General features: G+C 46.7%; 1 protein-coding gene across 1 annotated transcript in view; it reads right to left on the minus strand.

The window, feature by feature from the left end:
• The window catches only part of LOC115458290 (zonadhesin-like), a 162,617-nt gene that overhangs the window by 15,303 nt on the left and 129,579 nt on the right, over positions 1 to 17,735 (minus strand). Inside the window, exons 73-77 of the mRNA XM_030188153.1 lie at positions 16,908 to 17,155; positions 12,260 to 12,389; positions 11,071 to 11,263; positions 3,904 to 4,062; positions 1,085 to 1,215 (exon numbers count right to left, since the gene is read on the minus strand). Of these exons, the coding sequence (XP_030044013.1) occupies positions 1,085 to 1,215; positions 3,904 to 4,062; positions 11,071 to 11,263; positions 12,260 to 12,389; positions 16,908 to 17,155 (861 nt within the window). The remainder of the gene's footprint in view (positions 1 to 1,084; positions 1,216 to 3,903; positions 4,063 to 11,070; positions 11,264 to 12,259; positions 12,390 to 16,907; positions 17,156 to 17,735) is intronic.

Genomic DNA, 17,735 nt, shown 5'->3' on the forward strand with positions numbered 1-17,735 from the left:
AAGTTACCCAGTTCCAGGCTGGAGACTTTATGGCCAGTCCTGCTTTTAAAGTTACATCCCACAGCAGTATGGGATTTGTAGTGCCTGATCCTGCCCATTGAAATCAATGCTGCAAGTCCCATGATGTCTACAGCAGAAGTTTTCAACCCAGTCCTCAGGGCACACAGTGCCAGTCAAAGTTTTCAGGATATCCCCATTGAATTCAGTGGGATTAAAATTTCCTAAAAATTCTAAGTGACTGGGCCCTGAGTGTGCTCCGAGGACTGGGTTCCCTATTGTATAAGAACATAAACATAAGTGTTGCCATACTGGGACAGATTGAAGGTCCATCAAGCCCAGCATCCTGTTTCTAACAGTGGTCAATTCAGGTTGCAAGTACCTGGCAAGATCCCAAAACAGTACAATACATTTTATGCTGCTTAGCCTAGAAATAAGCAGTGGGTTTTCCCCAAGTCCATTTTAATAATGGCTTATGGACTTTTCTTTTGGGAAGTTATCCAAAACTTTTTTTAAACCCCGCTAAGCTAACTGCTTTTATCACATTTTCTGGCAACAAATTCCAGAGTTTAATTACACGTTGAGTGAAGAAATATTTTCTCCAATTTGTTTTAAATTTACTACTTTGTAGTCCTAGTATTTTTGGAAAAAGTAAACAAGCAATTCTTATCTACTTGTTCCACTCCACTCAGTATTTTACAGACCTCTATCATATCTCCTCTCAGCTGTCTTTTCTCCAAGCTGAAGAGCCCTAGCTGCTTTAGCCTTTCCTCATAGGGCAGTCATTCCCTTCCCCTTTATCTGTACCTTTTCTAATTTCTTCTATTTGCAGTGTTTCCCAGGTCCAGCCCTGGATTGCTCCTTGCCAGTCAGGTTTTCAGGATATCCACAATGAATATGTATGAACTTGATTTGCATACACTGCCTCCATTATATGCAAATCTCTTTCGTGCATATTCATTGTGGATATCCTGAAAACTTGGCTGGCAAGGGGGTACTCCAGGACCGGACTTGGGAAACACTGCCCTTTTGAATTCCTTAGTGATCCATGCCAGCTGTCTCATGCCGCTCCAACCCTGAGACTTACTGCAGTTGGTTAAGTCTCTCCATGGGGTAAAATGGACCCCCATCTCCTGACAGTCCTGGACGTAGACCTCATAGTTGAAACATCTCAGCTCTGTGTCGTTAAAGAGGGCACACAGGTCAAAAATGCAGTTCCTGAAACAAAAAAAAAAGGACGGGAACAGAGAAAGGAAAGGGTTAATTGATAGGGCCAACTACAGAAAAAAAGGTTGCGCTGGAAGGAATCGGGGTAGATAAGATCTGCAAATCTAACTAGTATTTTAATACATTCCCTAAAAAGAGAATGACCTCCCCTCTGTCTTAGAAAATAGACCACAGTTGCGGCCTTTAAAAAAACTTCTTAAGTCATAACAACATAGTAACATAGAAAAAAGACCTGCACGGTCCATCCAGTCTGCCCAACAAGACAACTCATGTGTGCTACTTTTTGTGTATACCCTACTTTGATTTGTACCTGTGCTCTTCAGGGCACAGACCGTATAAGTCTGCCCAGCACTATCCCCGCCTCCCAACCACCAGCCCCGCCTCCCACCACCGGCTCTGGCACAGACCGTATAAGTCTGCCCAGCACTATCCCCACTTCCCAACCACCAGCCCCGCCTCCCACCACCGGCTCTGGCACAGACTGTATAAGTCTGCCCAGCACTATCCCCGCCTCCCAACCACCAGCCCCGCCTCCCACCACCGGCTCTGGCACAGACCGTATAAGTCTGTCCAGCACTATCCCCACTTCCCAACCACCAGCCCCGCCTCCCACCACCGGCTCTGGCACAGACTGTATAAGTCTGCCCAGCACTATCCCCGCCTCCCAACCTGCAGCTCCGCCTCCCACTACCGGCTCTGCTATCCAATCTCGGTTAAGCTCCTGAGGATCCATTCCTTCTGAACAGGATCCTCAGGAGCTTAACCGAGAGAAAAGTCTCACCTTTTCTCTGAATCCTTCCCCACCCGTAACTAAATGACAACCTTTTCTCTTTACTATTTTGAGTCTTCATTCTGCTCTTATACTGTCCTGATTTTAGCTTTGTGAACCGCTTGGATGTCTATGTGCAGGCCTTGTGCTGTATATCGAGAGAACTATAGATAAATAAAACCATCCCCACAAGGGCCATTCAGTGTTCATCTTGTTATTTTTCTATCTCCCTTCTAAATTCAGTGAACACTTCCTGCAGAAGATCTCCTTTCTCCAGTGGCATTCCTGGGGGGGCTGGCACCCGGGGCGGATCGCCGATGCGCCCCCCCCCCCCCGATGCAGCGCGGACCCCCCCCCCCCCCCCCCCCCCCCCCCCGGCTGGGTGCACGCCTGTCCTCCGTTCCATGCTTCTTCTCTGCCCCGGAACAGGAAGTAACCTGTTCAGGGGCAGAGAAGAAGCATGGAACAACGGAGGACAGGCGCGCGCGGCACCCCCCCAGCGGCGTGCACCCGGGGTGGACCGCCCCCACCGTCCCCCCCTAGGAACGCCACTGCCTTTCTCTACCTTTCTGCTCTCTTTTTCTAAACTCTTCTACTGTTAAAGCATTTGCCCTTTTCAACTCTCCTTCCTCATTCTCTGGAGGAGTAGCCTAGTGGTTAGTACAGTGGACTTTGATCCTGGGGAACTGGATTCAATTCCTACTGCAGCTCCTTGTGACTCTGGGCAAGTCACTTAACCCTCCATTGCCCCTGGTACAAAATAAGTACCTGAATATATGTAAACTGCTTTGAATGTAGTTTCAAAAACCTCAGGAAGGCAGCATATCAAGTCCCATTTTCCTTTCCCCTTATGACATCACAATATCAGAAGTGAGCCAAGTATCGGGCAATCAAGCCATTGTGACATCACTGATGAGGTTGGCTCTTATTGGTGGAATGAGTGGAGGAGTAGCCTAGTGGTTAGTACAGTGGACTTTGATTGTGGGGAACTGGATTCAATTCCCACTGCAGCTCCTTGTGACTCTGGGCACTTAACTCTCCATTGCCTCAGGCACAAAGAAGTACCTGTATGTACTATGTAAACCACTTTGAATGTAGTTGCAAAATAAAAGGGCAGTATATCGAGTCTCACAAGACAGTGGCGTAGGAAGGGGGGGTGGGAGGGGCGGTCCGCCCCGGGTGCACGCGCTCGGGGGGTGCCGGCCCCGCTGGTTCCCTGCTCTCTCTGCCCCGGAACAGGTTACTTCCTGTTCCAGGGCAGAAAGAGCAGGGAACCAGCGGGGCCGACGCAGCTCCGAGTGACGTGCACTCGGGGCGGATCGGCCCTCCCGCAGGTTAGAATGTGGTCCGGGGGGGGGGGGGGGTTTGTGCTCCGGAGGGAGTGCACCACAGGGGGGGGGGTTTGCGCCGTGCTGCACCCGAGGAGGGGGCACAGCGGCGACCCGCCCCGGGTGCCATTAGCCCTCGCTACGGCACTGCCACAAGATTCCATGCACAGTCTCAAAGGGTATTCCAAGTAGAACCCCAAAGAATAGCAGGATTCTGGAATCCCAAAGCATAAGGAGTGGAGGAGTAGCCTAGTGGTTAGCACAGCAGACTTTGATCCTGGGGAACTGGGTTCGATTCCCACTGCAGCTCCTTGTGACTCTGGGCAAGTCACTTAACCCTCCATTGCCCCATGTACAAAATAAGTACCTGTAGATACTTTGTAAACCGCTTTGAATGTATATCAAGTCCCTTTCCCTTCCTCTCGTGCCCCATTATTCTGAACACCTCTCTTCTCATCGGTGTTGCTACAGATCTCTTCATGTCAGCTACTGTCCAATTCCAAAATCTATAGAAAGTCTGACTCCAGGGAGAGTCCCCTTCCGCCTCTTAGGTGAGCAACACTGCATCATCCCATTACTCACTCTTGATATTCATCTGGAGAGATGAGAGCATGACAGTCCTTGAAGAGCCCTTGGGGGTCAGAGAGGGCACCACAGTATTCAGTGCTATTCATACGCTGAAGTTGCTCCTCCGTACAATCCTGAATCTCAAAGCCTGAATCCTCATTCAGCACCTCGCGTCTGGAAAAGAGAAAGATGGATGAACCACCGAGATCTGCATACCGGGAAGCCTGGTATTCAGCCAGTACTGATCGGCCCCTTGCTGACCGCAGCCAGCGTTAAACCTGGAAATTCAATGCCAGGCCATGCCTAGGCTCTGGCATTGAATTTTTGGGTATAGGGAGCCAGCTAAAAACAACTGGTTAAGTGCGATATTCGGCACCTAACTGGTTATGAAGAACCTCATAAAGATATGACTGTGTTTTATGAAGTCCTATTTATGCGGTTATGTTAACTGGCTAAGGGCTGACTCCGCCCCTGGAACGCCCCCCCCCCCCCAATTTAGCCAGTTTCAGCTTGAGCGCTAACTGGGTATTTTCAGGCAGGGGCGTAGCCAGACCTCGGCGGGAGGGGGGGCACTGTTTAGCCACCTCCCCCTGCCGCCACCCCGCCACTTTGGACACCCCCCCCCCCCCCCCCGCCGCCGCAACTGCAAACTGCCCCCCCCTGCCACTTTGGACCGCCTCCACAACCGCAAACCCCCCCTCCCCCTGCCAGATCAGGTACCTTGTTTGCTGGCAGGGGTCCCCAATCCCCACCAGCCGAAGAGTCTTCTTCAGCGCCGGTCGACTCCGGCGCCTTCGTTGTGGGATCATCTGTTTCTGACACCTTACGTCCTGCACAGGGCTACATGCACGCTGCAGGACATAAGGCGTCAGAAACAGATTATCCCACAATGAAGGCGCCAGAGTCGACCGGTGCTGAAGAAAACTCTTTGGCTGGCGGGGATTGGGGGACCCCTGCCAGCAAACAAGGTACCTGATGCAGGGGCGGGCAAAATCTGTGGGGGCCCATGCCCCCGTGACCCCACGTAGCTACACCCCTGTTTTCAGGTAACATAGTAACATAGTAGATGACGGCAGAAAAAGACCTGCATGGTCCATCCAGTCTGTCCAACAAGATAAACTCATATGTGTATACCTTACCTTGATTTGTACCTGCCTTTTTCAGGGCACAGACCGTACAAGTCTGCCCAGCAGTATTTCCCGCCTCCCAACCACCAGTTCCGCCTCCCACCTCCGGCTCTGGCACAGACCGTATAAGTCTGCCCTCCACTATCCTCGCCTCCCAACTACCAACCTCTCTTCCCCCACCTGGTTAAGTGCAGATGAAAATGCTCGGTTAGCCCAGACAGATGATTTAAAAGGTCAGGAGCTTCTCCTGGCTGTTTAAATTGTCTCCATGCAAGAGAAATTTGTGTAAGCACAGTAACACTGTGGCACCAGGAAAATACTGAGATCACAACCCAGACAGAATTACAGAGAATGAAGGCATTGTGATGACATGGGACGGGGGCATTAAGACCAGTCCGCAAAGGTTTGATGCCAGCAAACTTTACATAGCGATAATGGAGAAAACCCCAAGAACATCATAATGCCTCTGTATCGCTCCATGGTGCGACCTCACCTTGAGTATTGTGTTCAATTCTGGTCGCCGTAGCTCAAAAAAGATATAGCGGAATTAGAAAAGGGTCAAAGAAGAGCGAACAAAACGATAGAGGGGATGTCACTGCTGCCGTATGAGGAAACTAAAGAGGTTAGGGCTTTTCAGCTTGGTAAAGAGATGGCCGAGGGTGATATGGTTTGAGACCTACAAAATCCTGAGTGGAGTGGAACCGGTGGAGGTGGATCGTTTTTTCCCTCTCATTCAAAAAGTACAAAGACCAGGGGATACTCAATGAAATTGCATGGGACTCCTTTTTAAAACAAATAGGAGGAAATATTTTTTTCACTCAAAGAATAGTTAAGCTCTGGAACTCGTTGCCGGAGGATGTGGTAACAACGGTTCATATATCTAGTTTTTAAAAAGGTTTGGACACGTTCTTGGAGGAAAAGTCCATAGCCTTTTATTGAGATGGACATGGGGGAAGCCACTACCTGCCCTGGGATTGGTAGCATGAAATGGTGCTACTAATTGGGTTTCTGTCAGGTACTTGTGACCTGGATTGGCCACTGCTGGAAGCAGGATACTGGACTGGACGGACCATTGGTCTGACCCCAGTATGGCATGTTCTTATGTTCTTATCATGTGTCAGTAGTTTGTACTTCCATATGGAAAAAGATAAGATCGTCAAGTACCAGAGATGCAGTCATAGGCCAAGAAAATGTGTGAGAGAGATTACAAAAATATATCCAGTTTTCTTAGGCACCATTGGCTTGATTAAAATGAACTCTGAAGTGCACCAGTATATATCACACTACATTAACTCCTACCTACATTGACTACCTAAGTTGTAAGTTACCTACACTGACTACATAGTTTGTAACCTTTAGATTGTAAGCTCTCTTGAGCAGGGACTGTCCTTCCCCATGCTAAACTTGTACAGCGCTGCGTAACCCTAGCAGCGCTATAGAAATGCTAAGTAGTAGTAACTCAGAAGAAGGCTCTCTTTGACATAATGCAAGTGCTGTAAGAGCACTAGCTGTACATTTGTTTTTTTTAAGTGACGTTGTACCCAAGAATGTGTTTCATTCCTGTCACAGACTGTGAACACAAAACTCACTCATTTATCTGAGGAAAAACTGTATGGGATACGGGCACAGCGCCTGTCATCTCTAGGACCAAACAGCTCAGGGGTTGGGCATAGGGTTTCAAAGCTGTCAGCCCTAAGACTCGATAGTTAGAAAAAACGGGCACAGGGACAGAGAGAGCCTGTCATTTACATGCTACCAGTTGCTGCTATGCTCTGCCATACTCTAGCTGTGAGATAAAGCCTCACTTGGGATGCAGGATAAGCTCTGGGGCCCTGACAGTATGGGTGTGACTGCAGTAGTGTGAAGGCCAGCACCACCTCCTCCTGTTATCTAATCCTGATGGTTGTGTGTTGACCCCACCCTTGTCTGCCTCCTCACAAAAGGCATCTCACAGCCCCAGCCTGTGCCATCCCATGCCTCTGGTTTCTCCAGATTTTGAAATAGGTGACAGTTCTCAAACCCATTCCTCGAAGGATTCCCCCTCCACAGGTCAGCCCATGAATACTCATAAGCACTGTTCCCTCTAAGCTGAACAGGAGTCCTTCCAACTGCATTGATGCCAGTGGAGGGGTAGTGCTTCAGTATAGTGTTTTCAATCCATTAGCGGCAGGCAGGTTCCCAGGAGTCCTGCAGAGTTTACCTGTCCCCTCCCTATTGAAAATGTGACAGTGAAACAGCACCACCCACTGGCAAGGGCTGTAGGTGGAGGGCTCCCACACAGCTTAGAGCAGAGGTTCTCTCAACCCAGTCCTCGGGACACACCTAGCAATCTGGTTTTCAGGATATCCTCAATTAATTTGCTTGAGATAGATTTGCATATATTGAAGGCAGTGCATGCGAATCTAGCTCCTGCTTATTCATTGTGGCTATCCTGGAAATCAGACTGGCTAGGTGCGTCCCGAGGACTGGGTTGAGAACCCCAGGCTTAGAGGGAAGTGTGCTCATGAGATATACTCTAAAGAGAACTCAATAGATCCCACGGGATAGAGAATGAATGCAAACAAGAGTGGGAATGTGAACCAGGCTTATCCAAAGAGCAGGAACCAGACAAAAATTAGAGTTAAAAACCAACAAACTTTATTTATTTATATATACTTAAAAAAGACTATTAAATATTTTTTGTGATAATGACTCGACACAACGTTGTGTTTCGACCTGGTGGCCTACATCAGGAGTCTTGTGAACGCAGTAAGAACAATACTCATGAAATGATGTTATAAAATATCTCAAACGTCAATGGATAAACAAATCTTGAAATAAAAACGTAAGATGGGTCTTGAAAAAGACCGTTGTAAGCAAACCATCTATTGCTCGTGTCTACCTGTTTATCCATTGACGTTTGAGATATTTTATAACATCATTTCATGAGTATTGTTCTTACTGCGTTCACAAGACTCCTGATGTAGGCCACCAGGTCGAAACACAACGTTGTGTCGAGTCATTATCTCAAAAAATATTTATTAGTCTTTTTTAAGTATATATAAATAAATATAGTTTGTTGGTTTTTAACTCTAATTTTTGTCTGGTTCCTGCTCTTTAGATAAGCCTGGTTCACATTCCCACTCTTGTTTGCACTCATGAGATATACTGACATACGTGTGATTCATTTTCATGCTACAGATGCCCTGGAGAGCCTGATTTCAGTCCACCTATAACAGCAGCGGCTTCTTTCAGGGGTGGCTCCACCAGTGGCGTTCCTAGGAGAGCTGACACCCGGGGCGGATCGCCGATGCGCCCTGCCCCCCGGGTGCAGCACCCCCCCCCCCCCCGGAACAGCGTGACGCCCCCCCGGCGAAAGAACCCCCCCGGGTGCATAAGTACATAAGTACATAAGTAATGCCATACTGGGAAAAGACCAAGGGTCCATCGAGCCCAGCATCCTGTCCACGACAGCGGCCAATCCAGGCCAAGGGCACCTGGCAAGCTTCCCAAATGTACAAACATTCTATACATGTTATTCCTGGAATTTTGGATTTTTCCAAGTCCGTTTAGTAGCGGTTTATGGGCTTGTCCTTTAGGAAACCGTCCAACCCCTTTTTAAACTCTGCTAAGCTAACCGCCTTCACCACTTTCTCCGGCAACGAATTCCAGAGTTTAATTACACGTTGGGTGAAGAAATATTTTCTCCAATTTGTTTTAAATTTACTACACTGTAGTTTCATCGCATGCCCCCTAGTCCTAGTATTTTTGGAAAGCGTGAACAGACGCTTCATATCCACCTGTTCCACTCCACTCATTATTTTATATACCTCTATCATGTCTCCCCTCAGCCGTCTCTTCTCCAAGCTGTATAGCCCTAGCCTCCTTAGTCTTTCTTCATAGGGAAGTCGTCCCATCCCCGCTATCATTTTAGTGGCCCTTCGCTGCACCTTTTCCAATTCTACTATATCTTTCTTGAGATGCGGCGACCAGAATTGAACACAATACTCAAGGTGCGGTCGCACCATGGAGCGATACAACGGCATTATAACATCCTCACACCTGTTTTCCATACCTTTCCTAATAATACCCAACATTCTATTTGCTTTCTTAGCCGCAGCAGCACACTGGAAGTAACCTGTTCCAGGGCAGAGGGAGTATGAAAACGAAGAGCTGGCAGGCGCGCGGCACCCCCCCCCCCCCCCTTGGTACGCCACTGGGCTCCACACATCCTTCTAAGCAGATCCTTGCCTTTTCGGAAAAAAAATTAAAATTTATTATTTTCCTTTCAAAAATTTGATACTACTTGGGTAGATATATTCTGTTAATTGAATGCATTTTTAATATTCACTGTTGTTTTATTGTAATTGGGAAAGATATTGGATTATTGCTAGTGAATGACTAGATTCAATGTTTTGTATTCCGCACTGGACCTATTAGTTGGAAAGTAGCACTAAGTGGGACTTCTATAATGGTACTGGTCTAAGTTTACATTTATGTGCCTAACTTTAGGTGCAAGCACATATGATCAATGGCAGTCATAAATGTTCGTGCCTAATTGTACTGGAAATCAAAAGGAAATAAAAGTCCCTACGACAACAGAATCCAAACAAAGACAAAAACAGTAGGGAAAGGACGACAGTCTACCAAACAAAACCAAAAGCGACCCGCGATAAGTCTTTTTGGCCTCTTAATAAACTTCAACACTTATCATCATGGATCGCTTTTGGTTTCGTTGGTAGACTATCGTCCTTTCCCTACTGTTTTTGTCTTCGTGCTTAATTGTACTAGAAACAAAAAGGAAATAAAAGTTCCTACGACAACAGAATCCAAACAAACACAAAAACAGTAGGGAAAGGACTACAGTCTACCAAACAAAACCAAAAGCGACCCGCGATAAGTCTTTTTGGCCTCTTAATAAACTTCAACACTTATCATCATGGATCGCTTTTGGTTGTTGTTGGTAGACCGTCATCCTTTCCCTACTATTTTTGTCTTCGTGCCTAATTGTAGCCAGTCAATTGCATAAATGCTAATATTCTATAACCGATTTGCCTAATTGATTTGCCTAATGTGTTTTGCGTTCTGCTACTGAGAGGAAGATCTGTGTGACAGCACGGCCTACTTTTCATTGGGCAAAGTCAGTGGCCTATGCTTTTTTAGTAGCTGGTCCAAAAGTATGGAATGAGCTGCCAGGCCATGTTCATTTTTGTCCATCTCTGCAGCAATTCAAGAAGGTGCTTAAGACGAATCTATTTATTTATTTATTTATTTGTTACATTTGTATCCCACATTTTCCCACCTATCTGTAGGCTCAATGTGGCTTACATAGTACCGGAGAGGCCTTTGCAGGCTCCAGTGTGAACAAATACAGGGTGATGTTGTGGTAAGATCAAGTTCATGTGGCACAGCCACATTAGGGAATCGGAGAACGGAAAAGTTGTGTTATGGCCATTACGTGCTTTAGTTTGGTTGTGTTGCAGAGATTAGGCATTTAAGTTGGACCGGTAGGGTATGACTTTTTAAACAGGTAGGTTTTTAGTGATTTCCGGAATTTTAGGTGGTTGTACGTCATTTTCAAGCATTCTCCAACTTTGAGACTTCAGTATGATATTGTGGCAATTAACTGTTTGTGGTGATTTGTTTTATGTAGTGCTTGGTTAGTTTGCTGTTTTTGTATTTTTATGTGTTTTTTTTAATGTAAACTGCCAAGGGATAGGCGGGTATACATTTCTTAAATAAATAATTGACTGACCCACCCTAACCTGCCCCTCCCTGGTCCACGTCCCCTTAAAGTTATACATTCTGGGATTTGAGCGTACAATTTTTGCAATAGCAACGAAGGGCAATTATGCATGTAACTGCTAATTGTTGCCTACTATAGTCTATTATTGCTCATTAATACCAATTAGCAGCTCATTATTAAACTGACTTATGCAAATAAGTGGCCTTATTATATAAGTTGCATGTGCAGATTTGCATACTAGTCAGAAATTTGGATTGCAACTTTCTAGAAATAGGGGGTAAATGTTTTATTGTATTGAACTGTACCCTTCAGCCCTCTTTGCCTCCTCACCTGTAGCGGCTGTTGGATCTGCCCATCTCTGGGACTGAGCGTCCCTTTCCTTTCACTCGCCAGCTGTCCCCAAAGGCATTGAGACTGTTGACAACATTCCCATCTGGCTTTTGATAATCATTCCTCTTATTGCCGTCATAATTACCACACAGGCCTCGGACATGGGCCTGGTATGTGCTGGGCAAGACAATTTCTGAGGGAGAGAGATAGGAAAAAAATCATAGGGTGAAGAACTTGTCTGGGGTGTAGTCTCCTGGCAGAGGGACAGGTGAAGGTTCTATTCCTGAAGCATCCTGAATTCCTCCTCAAAGTTAACTGCTAGGAAATGAAAGCCTGAGCTTCAACAGCCACTTTCTTTGTGCAGTATCCTGACAGCCAAATGAGTTGTCAAGTTGGCTAACAATGGCGTCCTGTGCAGGGGTGAACAGCAATCCAGTTATTCCACTGTGTCAGAACTAAACTTGGTGGAAGGGGAATGATTGACCGAGAGAAGGGTATTTTTGTCCTCTTGAAGCATTTCCAAAGGTAGAAAAAATAGTCTATAAAGCTCACAGAGATTTGATAAGTATTGTACTATAAATGTGATAGGTGTTGCAGTCACGTCTCTATTGGGTGAGATATCATTTTACACCAGTTGGGCCCCCCCCCCCTAAATTTGTATAATAAATAATATTCTGTTTGCTTGTGGCATCAAATAATCGACCCAAGAAACAGAAAGCAGAGATCCAGGGGCCTAAGAAAGACCAACAAATGGGCATAGAAAAGCTGCTTTTAACTCCTAACCCTTACTCACTTGTTCAGTACCCATACTTTATCATTCCCACCTTAGTAATTCCCTTATCCCTTATTTGTCCTGTTTGTCTGTCCTAATTAGATTGTAAGCTCTGTCAAGCAGGGACTGTCTCTTCATGTTCAGTGCTGCGTACATCTAGTAGCACTATAGAAATGATAAGTAGTAGTAGTACTCTTTGGGATTCCAGAATTTTGCTACTCTTTGTCCTTATCCCTTATTTGTCCTGTTTGTCTGTCCTGACTAGATTGTAAGCTCTGTTGAGCAGGGACTGTCTCTTCATGTTCGAAGTGTACAGCACTGCGTACGTCTAGTAGCGCTATAGATATAATAAGTAGATGCTTTTAGATGCTAGATGCTCTTTAAAGGAACCACAGTAATGTCTTTCTCAAGACCTACCTGAGTGCTCTTTGCCATCGAAGCTCACAGACAGGCCAAAGTCAGTTTCCAGATAAATGGTCTTGGCTTTCTGGGACAACTTTAGCCCCTCATGGGGCTGGAAGGGTGGTGTGACCTTCTGGCCATTCACCTGGAGATAACAATAAAGGAAAGGGTGACTGTGGCAGCACACAGGAAGCAGACACGACATACCATAACAGACCTGATATTCAAACACAGTGCCACTGACCAGGGCCATCCATTGATTTTCAGTAGCACTATCTAAACAGTGCCCCTGGAAATCATTACAGACCACCTCAGGGATATCCAAGTAATATGGGGGGGGGGGGGGGGGGCAGAAGCAAAGCTGGAAGTTATCCAGTAAGTGACGATATTTAGATAACTAATCAGACAACTATCCAGATAGAGTTAGGACAGCATGAAAGCAATATTGCTGCTATTTGGATAGTCAGCACTGGCCACTATCCAGGAAACCAGCGCTGAATACCCAGATATTTTTGGCAGCTACAGCATCACAAGCATCGCCCACACATCAGGTATCCATTTGATCCTTTGTGACAGCACAGCCTATACAAACCAAGGAGGTTTGATAACTGGAGAAGGCATGATGTCACAAGGCTGAAGCCAGCCTCCACCCACTCCACCCAAGGAGGTTTTAATTCTCCCCAATGCATCTGCCACCATCTTGGTACACCCAAAACAATGAAACTGATAGGGCAACATGCTCCACCTACTGGCTTCAGCCCACATAATGGGCCAGATAGGCTCATGCCATCTCCTGTTATCAAACTTCCTTGTGTACAAACAAGTAAAAATGAGCATATGTGTCACTGGTGGATGTCTTGCCAATACCACAGCTCCCATGGTACAAAGTAGCACTGTGTTAAAAATAACAGGCTCAATATTCAGCCTGCAGCAGTAAGTGGCTTGCAAGCTGTAGGGTTACCATATGTCGGGATTTACCCAGACATGTCCTCTTTTTGAGGACATGTCCGGGCAACCGGGTGGGTTTTGCCAATCTGCCCGTTTGTCCGGATTTCTGGACAAATGGGCAGGCTGGCAGGTGGGCCATCCTATGCTAGCCTCCCGGCCCTCCCCTCCCCTTACTTATTACTCTACTGCCCTGGTGGTCTAGTGACATCTTCCGCCTTCGGGGCAGGAAAGAGCCCCCTCTTTCCTGCTTGGAGCACTGCCCTGCATTCTGTTGTTGATCTTGGTGCTGATTCAAAATGGCCGCTGAGAGTTGAAGCGACCTCACGAGACTTCAACTCTCAGCAGCCATTTTGAATCGGCGCTGAGATCAGCAACAGGATGCAGGGCAGTGCTCCGGGCAGCAAAGAGGGGGCTCTTTCCTGCCCCAAAGAGGTCACTAGACCACCAGGGCAGTAGAATAAGGGAAGAGGGGTGACGGGGAGGGGAGTAGAGGGGGGTCACGGGGTGTGTGACAGGGGGCGGTGCAAGGGTGTGAAAGGGGGCGGGGTGTGGTGGGGGCAGGGCAGGGCATGTGTCCTCTTTTGGGGGGGGGGGAACAAATATGGTAACCCTAGCAAGCTGCTCCCAGCCGCAGGCTGACCTAACCCCAAAAATTCAATGCTGAGGCATGCCTGGCTCCCATAACTGAATATTCAGGTATGCCCTCTGACTCAGAAGTTAAGCAGGCATCAGCCAATATTCAGGCGGGGGCCTGGTTAACTCGCCACATACAGTTCCGACTGCTTCCACTGCATGCAAATCTATCTCATGAATATTCATTGTGGATATCCTGAAAACCTGACTGTCTGGGGTGCCTCCAGGACCAGGTTTGGGAACCACTGATCTACCCCAACATCTTCAAAATGTAACACATAGTTTACACGGGTCACGTGTCACAGGAGGTTTTATACTGAGCCGATCGTGTCATAAATGACATCATTCCCATTCCCACACCCACTGTTACTGTGTTGGCCAGCATGATATGAGCTGTCATCAACAACCCCACTGCCAACAGAGACCGTTGTGGCCCTTCCAAGGGAAGTTTGAAAGCCATGACAGAATTGAAGAGGTGAGTAGGTCACACTCACCAAATGAGACAAAAAAACAAAAAAAGATGGGAGCAGACCAATGTAGTTCCAATTCAGGGTATTTATTAATAATGAATCAACTTTGTACAATAGCAAAAATGACTCGACGTAATCCTGCATTTCGGCGCCTGCCTCATGAGTCAAATAACCAAGTTCATAAGTCAGAGTAGACAAAACAAAGCATCCAATAATCAATAAAACAGCATCATTAGTACATATGATATATGAATGTGAGAAGATCAAGCCTTTTTGGCAATCAATATGGAAAACAACATGTGCTATTTTCAAACTCAACATAAATCTTAATCTATCACTGATAATTTTCAAGTCCTGTTCATCGGATATTTGTTTAACAGATCACTGTAGTATTCTGTTTGATATATTAATTACTGTAGGTCAGCAAATGATATTAGCGAACTGGAAAAATTCGGCTCACCTAAACGAGCATTTTTGGTGGCAAACTGTCTTGTTATACTATAAGTATGAATTAGCTTCTGCACATCTAACAGGAGCTATCAACAAGAATAACCTATATGGTCACCTTGTAGGAGTGGACCACCGGATACTACCCGAATACTACTGACCACCAGAACAACCTCATGTTTTGTGCTTACTGATGGACTTATACTTATGGACTCTACCTCTGCTTTTGGCCTTTTAGCCATACTTTATTAATGCACTGGACCTTTTGTGCCTTACATATAATGAGCCTAGACTAAGACCTAAACCCGTGCAGTTTAGACTTTTACTAGTAGTATGTATTTGTTAACCAGCAGCTAGATAACACATTGTAGTAGTCAGCAATTTAGGGTTGTATGGAAGGCAGCTGGCTCTGCCAGCACAGTCTCGTGATCCATGCATAGAGGCTGTATTGTGTAGATGTGCTGGAACACTGCAATAAGTTACATTTCTTGCAAAGTAACAATTTCTATGAAAGCTATGAAACTGACGTATCTTTTCTCTGTGAGAACTACAGAACTACTAATGTATTGCGCATGTGCCTGTACTGCGCATGTGTGTGTGTGACGTATGATGCGTTTTATGCGCATGACCAGTAATCTGTATAAGAACGAGTGTCAGATGACGCTCGACACACAGTATTCTGAGATTGTACTCGGTGCTGTGTGAATTGCTAGCAATAAAAGCTGTTTTGTTTTGGAACCAATTTGTCTTTCGCCTCCTGATTTTCGGACCCGTTACAACCTCTCAAAGACTATATCCACACCCTGCAATGATAGACTCAAACTCGCTATGCTACTATATTCTTTCCTATGCACAATATGTAGATTGTACTTTCTACATTGTATTGTTATTTGCATATTTGTTTAAGAAAATTTAATAACATTTCTGGATTAAAAAAAAACAAACAGTATGAAAAGTAGACTATGCACTCTCCTTAATTTTTCATTTTCATTTTTACTTGCTGAATTGTTAATGATCTTCCTCATAATGTGGGCATGGCGCTAATAATGAGGGTTTATTTCTTTTGTATTGATAATTATGCTAGCAGTTTCTTGGTATTTTATATTAAGTTGTAATATTATAATCTCTCTATATAAAAGGCAACCCCAACGTTCTGAAGCCTCCACGGAAGTTGAGGCGCCCGAGATATCCGGTGTGCCCTGGAGTGTCTGCACCGCCCTCGCGTCAAAACGTCATGACGTCGAGGGCGGAGCTATAACACTCGAGGGCCGAAACGCGAGGCGAACGCGAACCCGAACAAGGCAAGTAGCTCGGAGGGACGGAGGGAGGGTGCCCCTTGCGAGCGCCCGTTTCATTGCACTCAGAAACAGGCATTTTTTCCTAGTTTTCAATAAAAAATAAAACCAGCATCAAAAGAACGCCGTAGGCTAAAATCTGGAATGTGAGCAGCAACCACGAGGGTCGCTGAGAGACGCAACCGGGCCCAGGGCAGGACTGGACCGATGCACGCGCACGCATGTACACGTGCACACACACACCCACACCCCCCACCTAGGCCGCCACACCGCAACCCCACTCCCCCACACTTGGGCAGCTGCACTGCACCTTTCCGTCTGCTCCCTCGTCCTGTCCTCTTCTTTCCTGTGCTTCTCCTGTCCATGCAGGGAGTCTGGATGATTGCATTAACGCAATATCGCGTTAATGTAATCATCTGGGTCCTGGGCGGCACGCAGGAGCAGAGGAGGACAGACCCAGGCAGGAAAAAGCTTGCTGGCACCAGACCCGAGCCTGTCCCCCCCCCCCCCCTTGGAGGCCAGGCCCAGAGAATTTTGTCCCCCTTGCTCCCCCCCCCTCCTTCTTGGCCTCCCTGGCAGCCACACACAGTGTGAAATAGCGAGTCTCAAGATTCATTATTTTACACTGTGTGTGGTTTGCTGCTGTCCACAGTCCAGATTTTAGCCTACAGTATTCTTTTGATGCTTTGTTTTTGTCTACTCAACTTTGACTGAGGTTATTTGACTCCTGAGGCAGGCACATGTGGCGCCGAAACACAGGACTGTGTCGAGTCACTTTTGTTATTGTACAAAGTTGATTGACTATTAATAAATACCCTGGTCGCTTGGGGGACGCTTCTGCTTATCTGTCTACATTTAAGTCACACTCACCACCAGCTTTCGGTTGGGTAGCAGCTGGACTGATTGTCCGTAGACATCCACGTAGACTTCCTTCAGGAGGGAGACTCTGCTGAAGAGGAATCGCTGCTTGTTCTTGCCAACGACAGTCAGTGGTGGCAGAGACTCTGGCAGGCTGTGGGTGGTCACCAGGGTGTAGGTATGCTTGCCCTGATAATGGTGGACGAAGCCATCAAAAGTTCGGTAATGTGGATCGCCAGAAACTGTGCACTTGTCATACTCTGTAACCACAGAAAGGGAGCAAAGGGACAAGAGGGCGAGGGTTATAATGGGGAATCACTGGCTGTTGTGTGAGAGTCGAGCCAGTCAGCCAACATTCCTCCCTCTGCAGGTGAAGTGTGTTAGATTCTCAGCGAGTGGGTGAAAATCATCATATTGGTTGGGACAAGATTCTCAGCGAGTGGGTGAAAATCATATTGGTTGTGATCTTGTCCTATCTGAGTTACATCAACCCCGAGTTGCCTTTCAGAACCTTTCCGCCAGAACCGATATACTCACATCACCCCTCTCCTCAAGTCACTTCACTGGCTTCCGATCAGATACCGCATACAATTCAAGATTCTCCTCCTTACCTACAAATGAACCCGGTCTGCGGCTCCTCACTACCTTTCCTCCCTCAACTCCCCCTACGTTCCCACCCGTAACCTCCGCTCACAGGACAAATCCCTCCTCTCAGTTCCCTTCTCCACCACTGCCAACTCCAGGCTCCGCTCATTCTGCCTTGCCTCACCCTTTGCATGGAACAATCTTCCTCAACCCCTATGCCAAGCCCCCTCCCTACCCATTTTCAAATCTCTGCTT

This window comes from Microcaecilia unicolor, chromosome 14, assembly GCF_901765095.1.
Source record: "Microcaecilia unicolor chromosome 14, aMicUni1.1, whole genome shotgun sequence".
Lineage (NCBI taxonomy): Eukaryota > Metazoa > Chordata > Amphibia > Gymnophiona > Siphonopidae > Microcaecilia > Microcaecilia unicolor.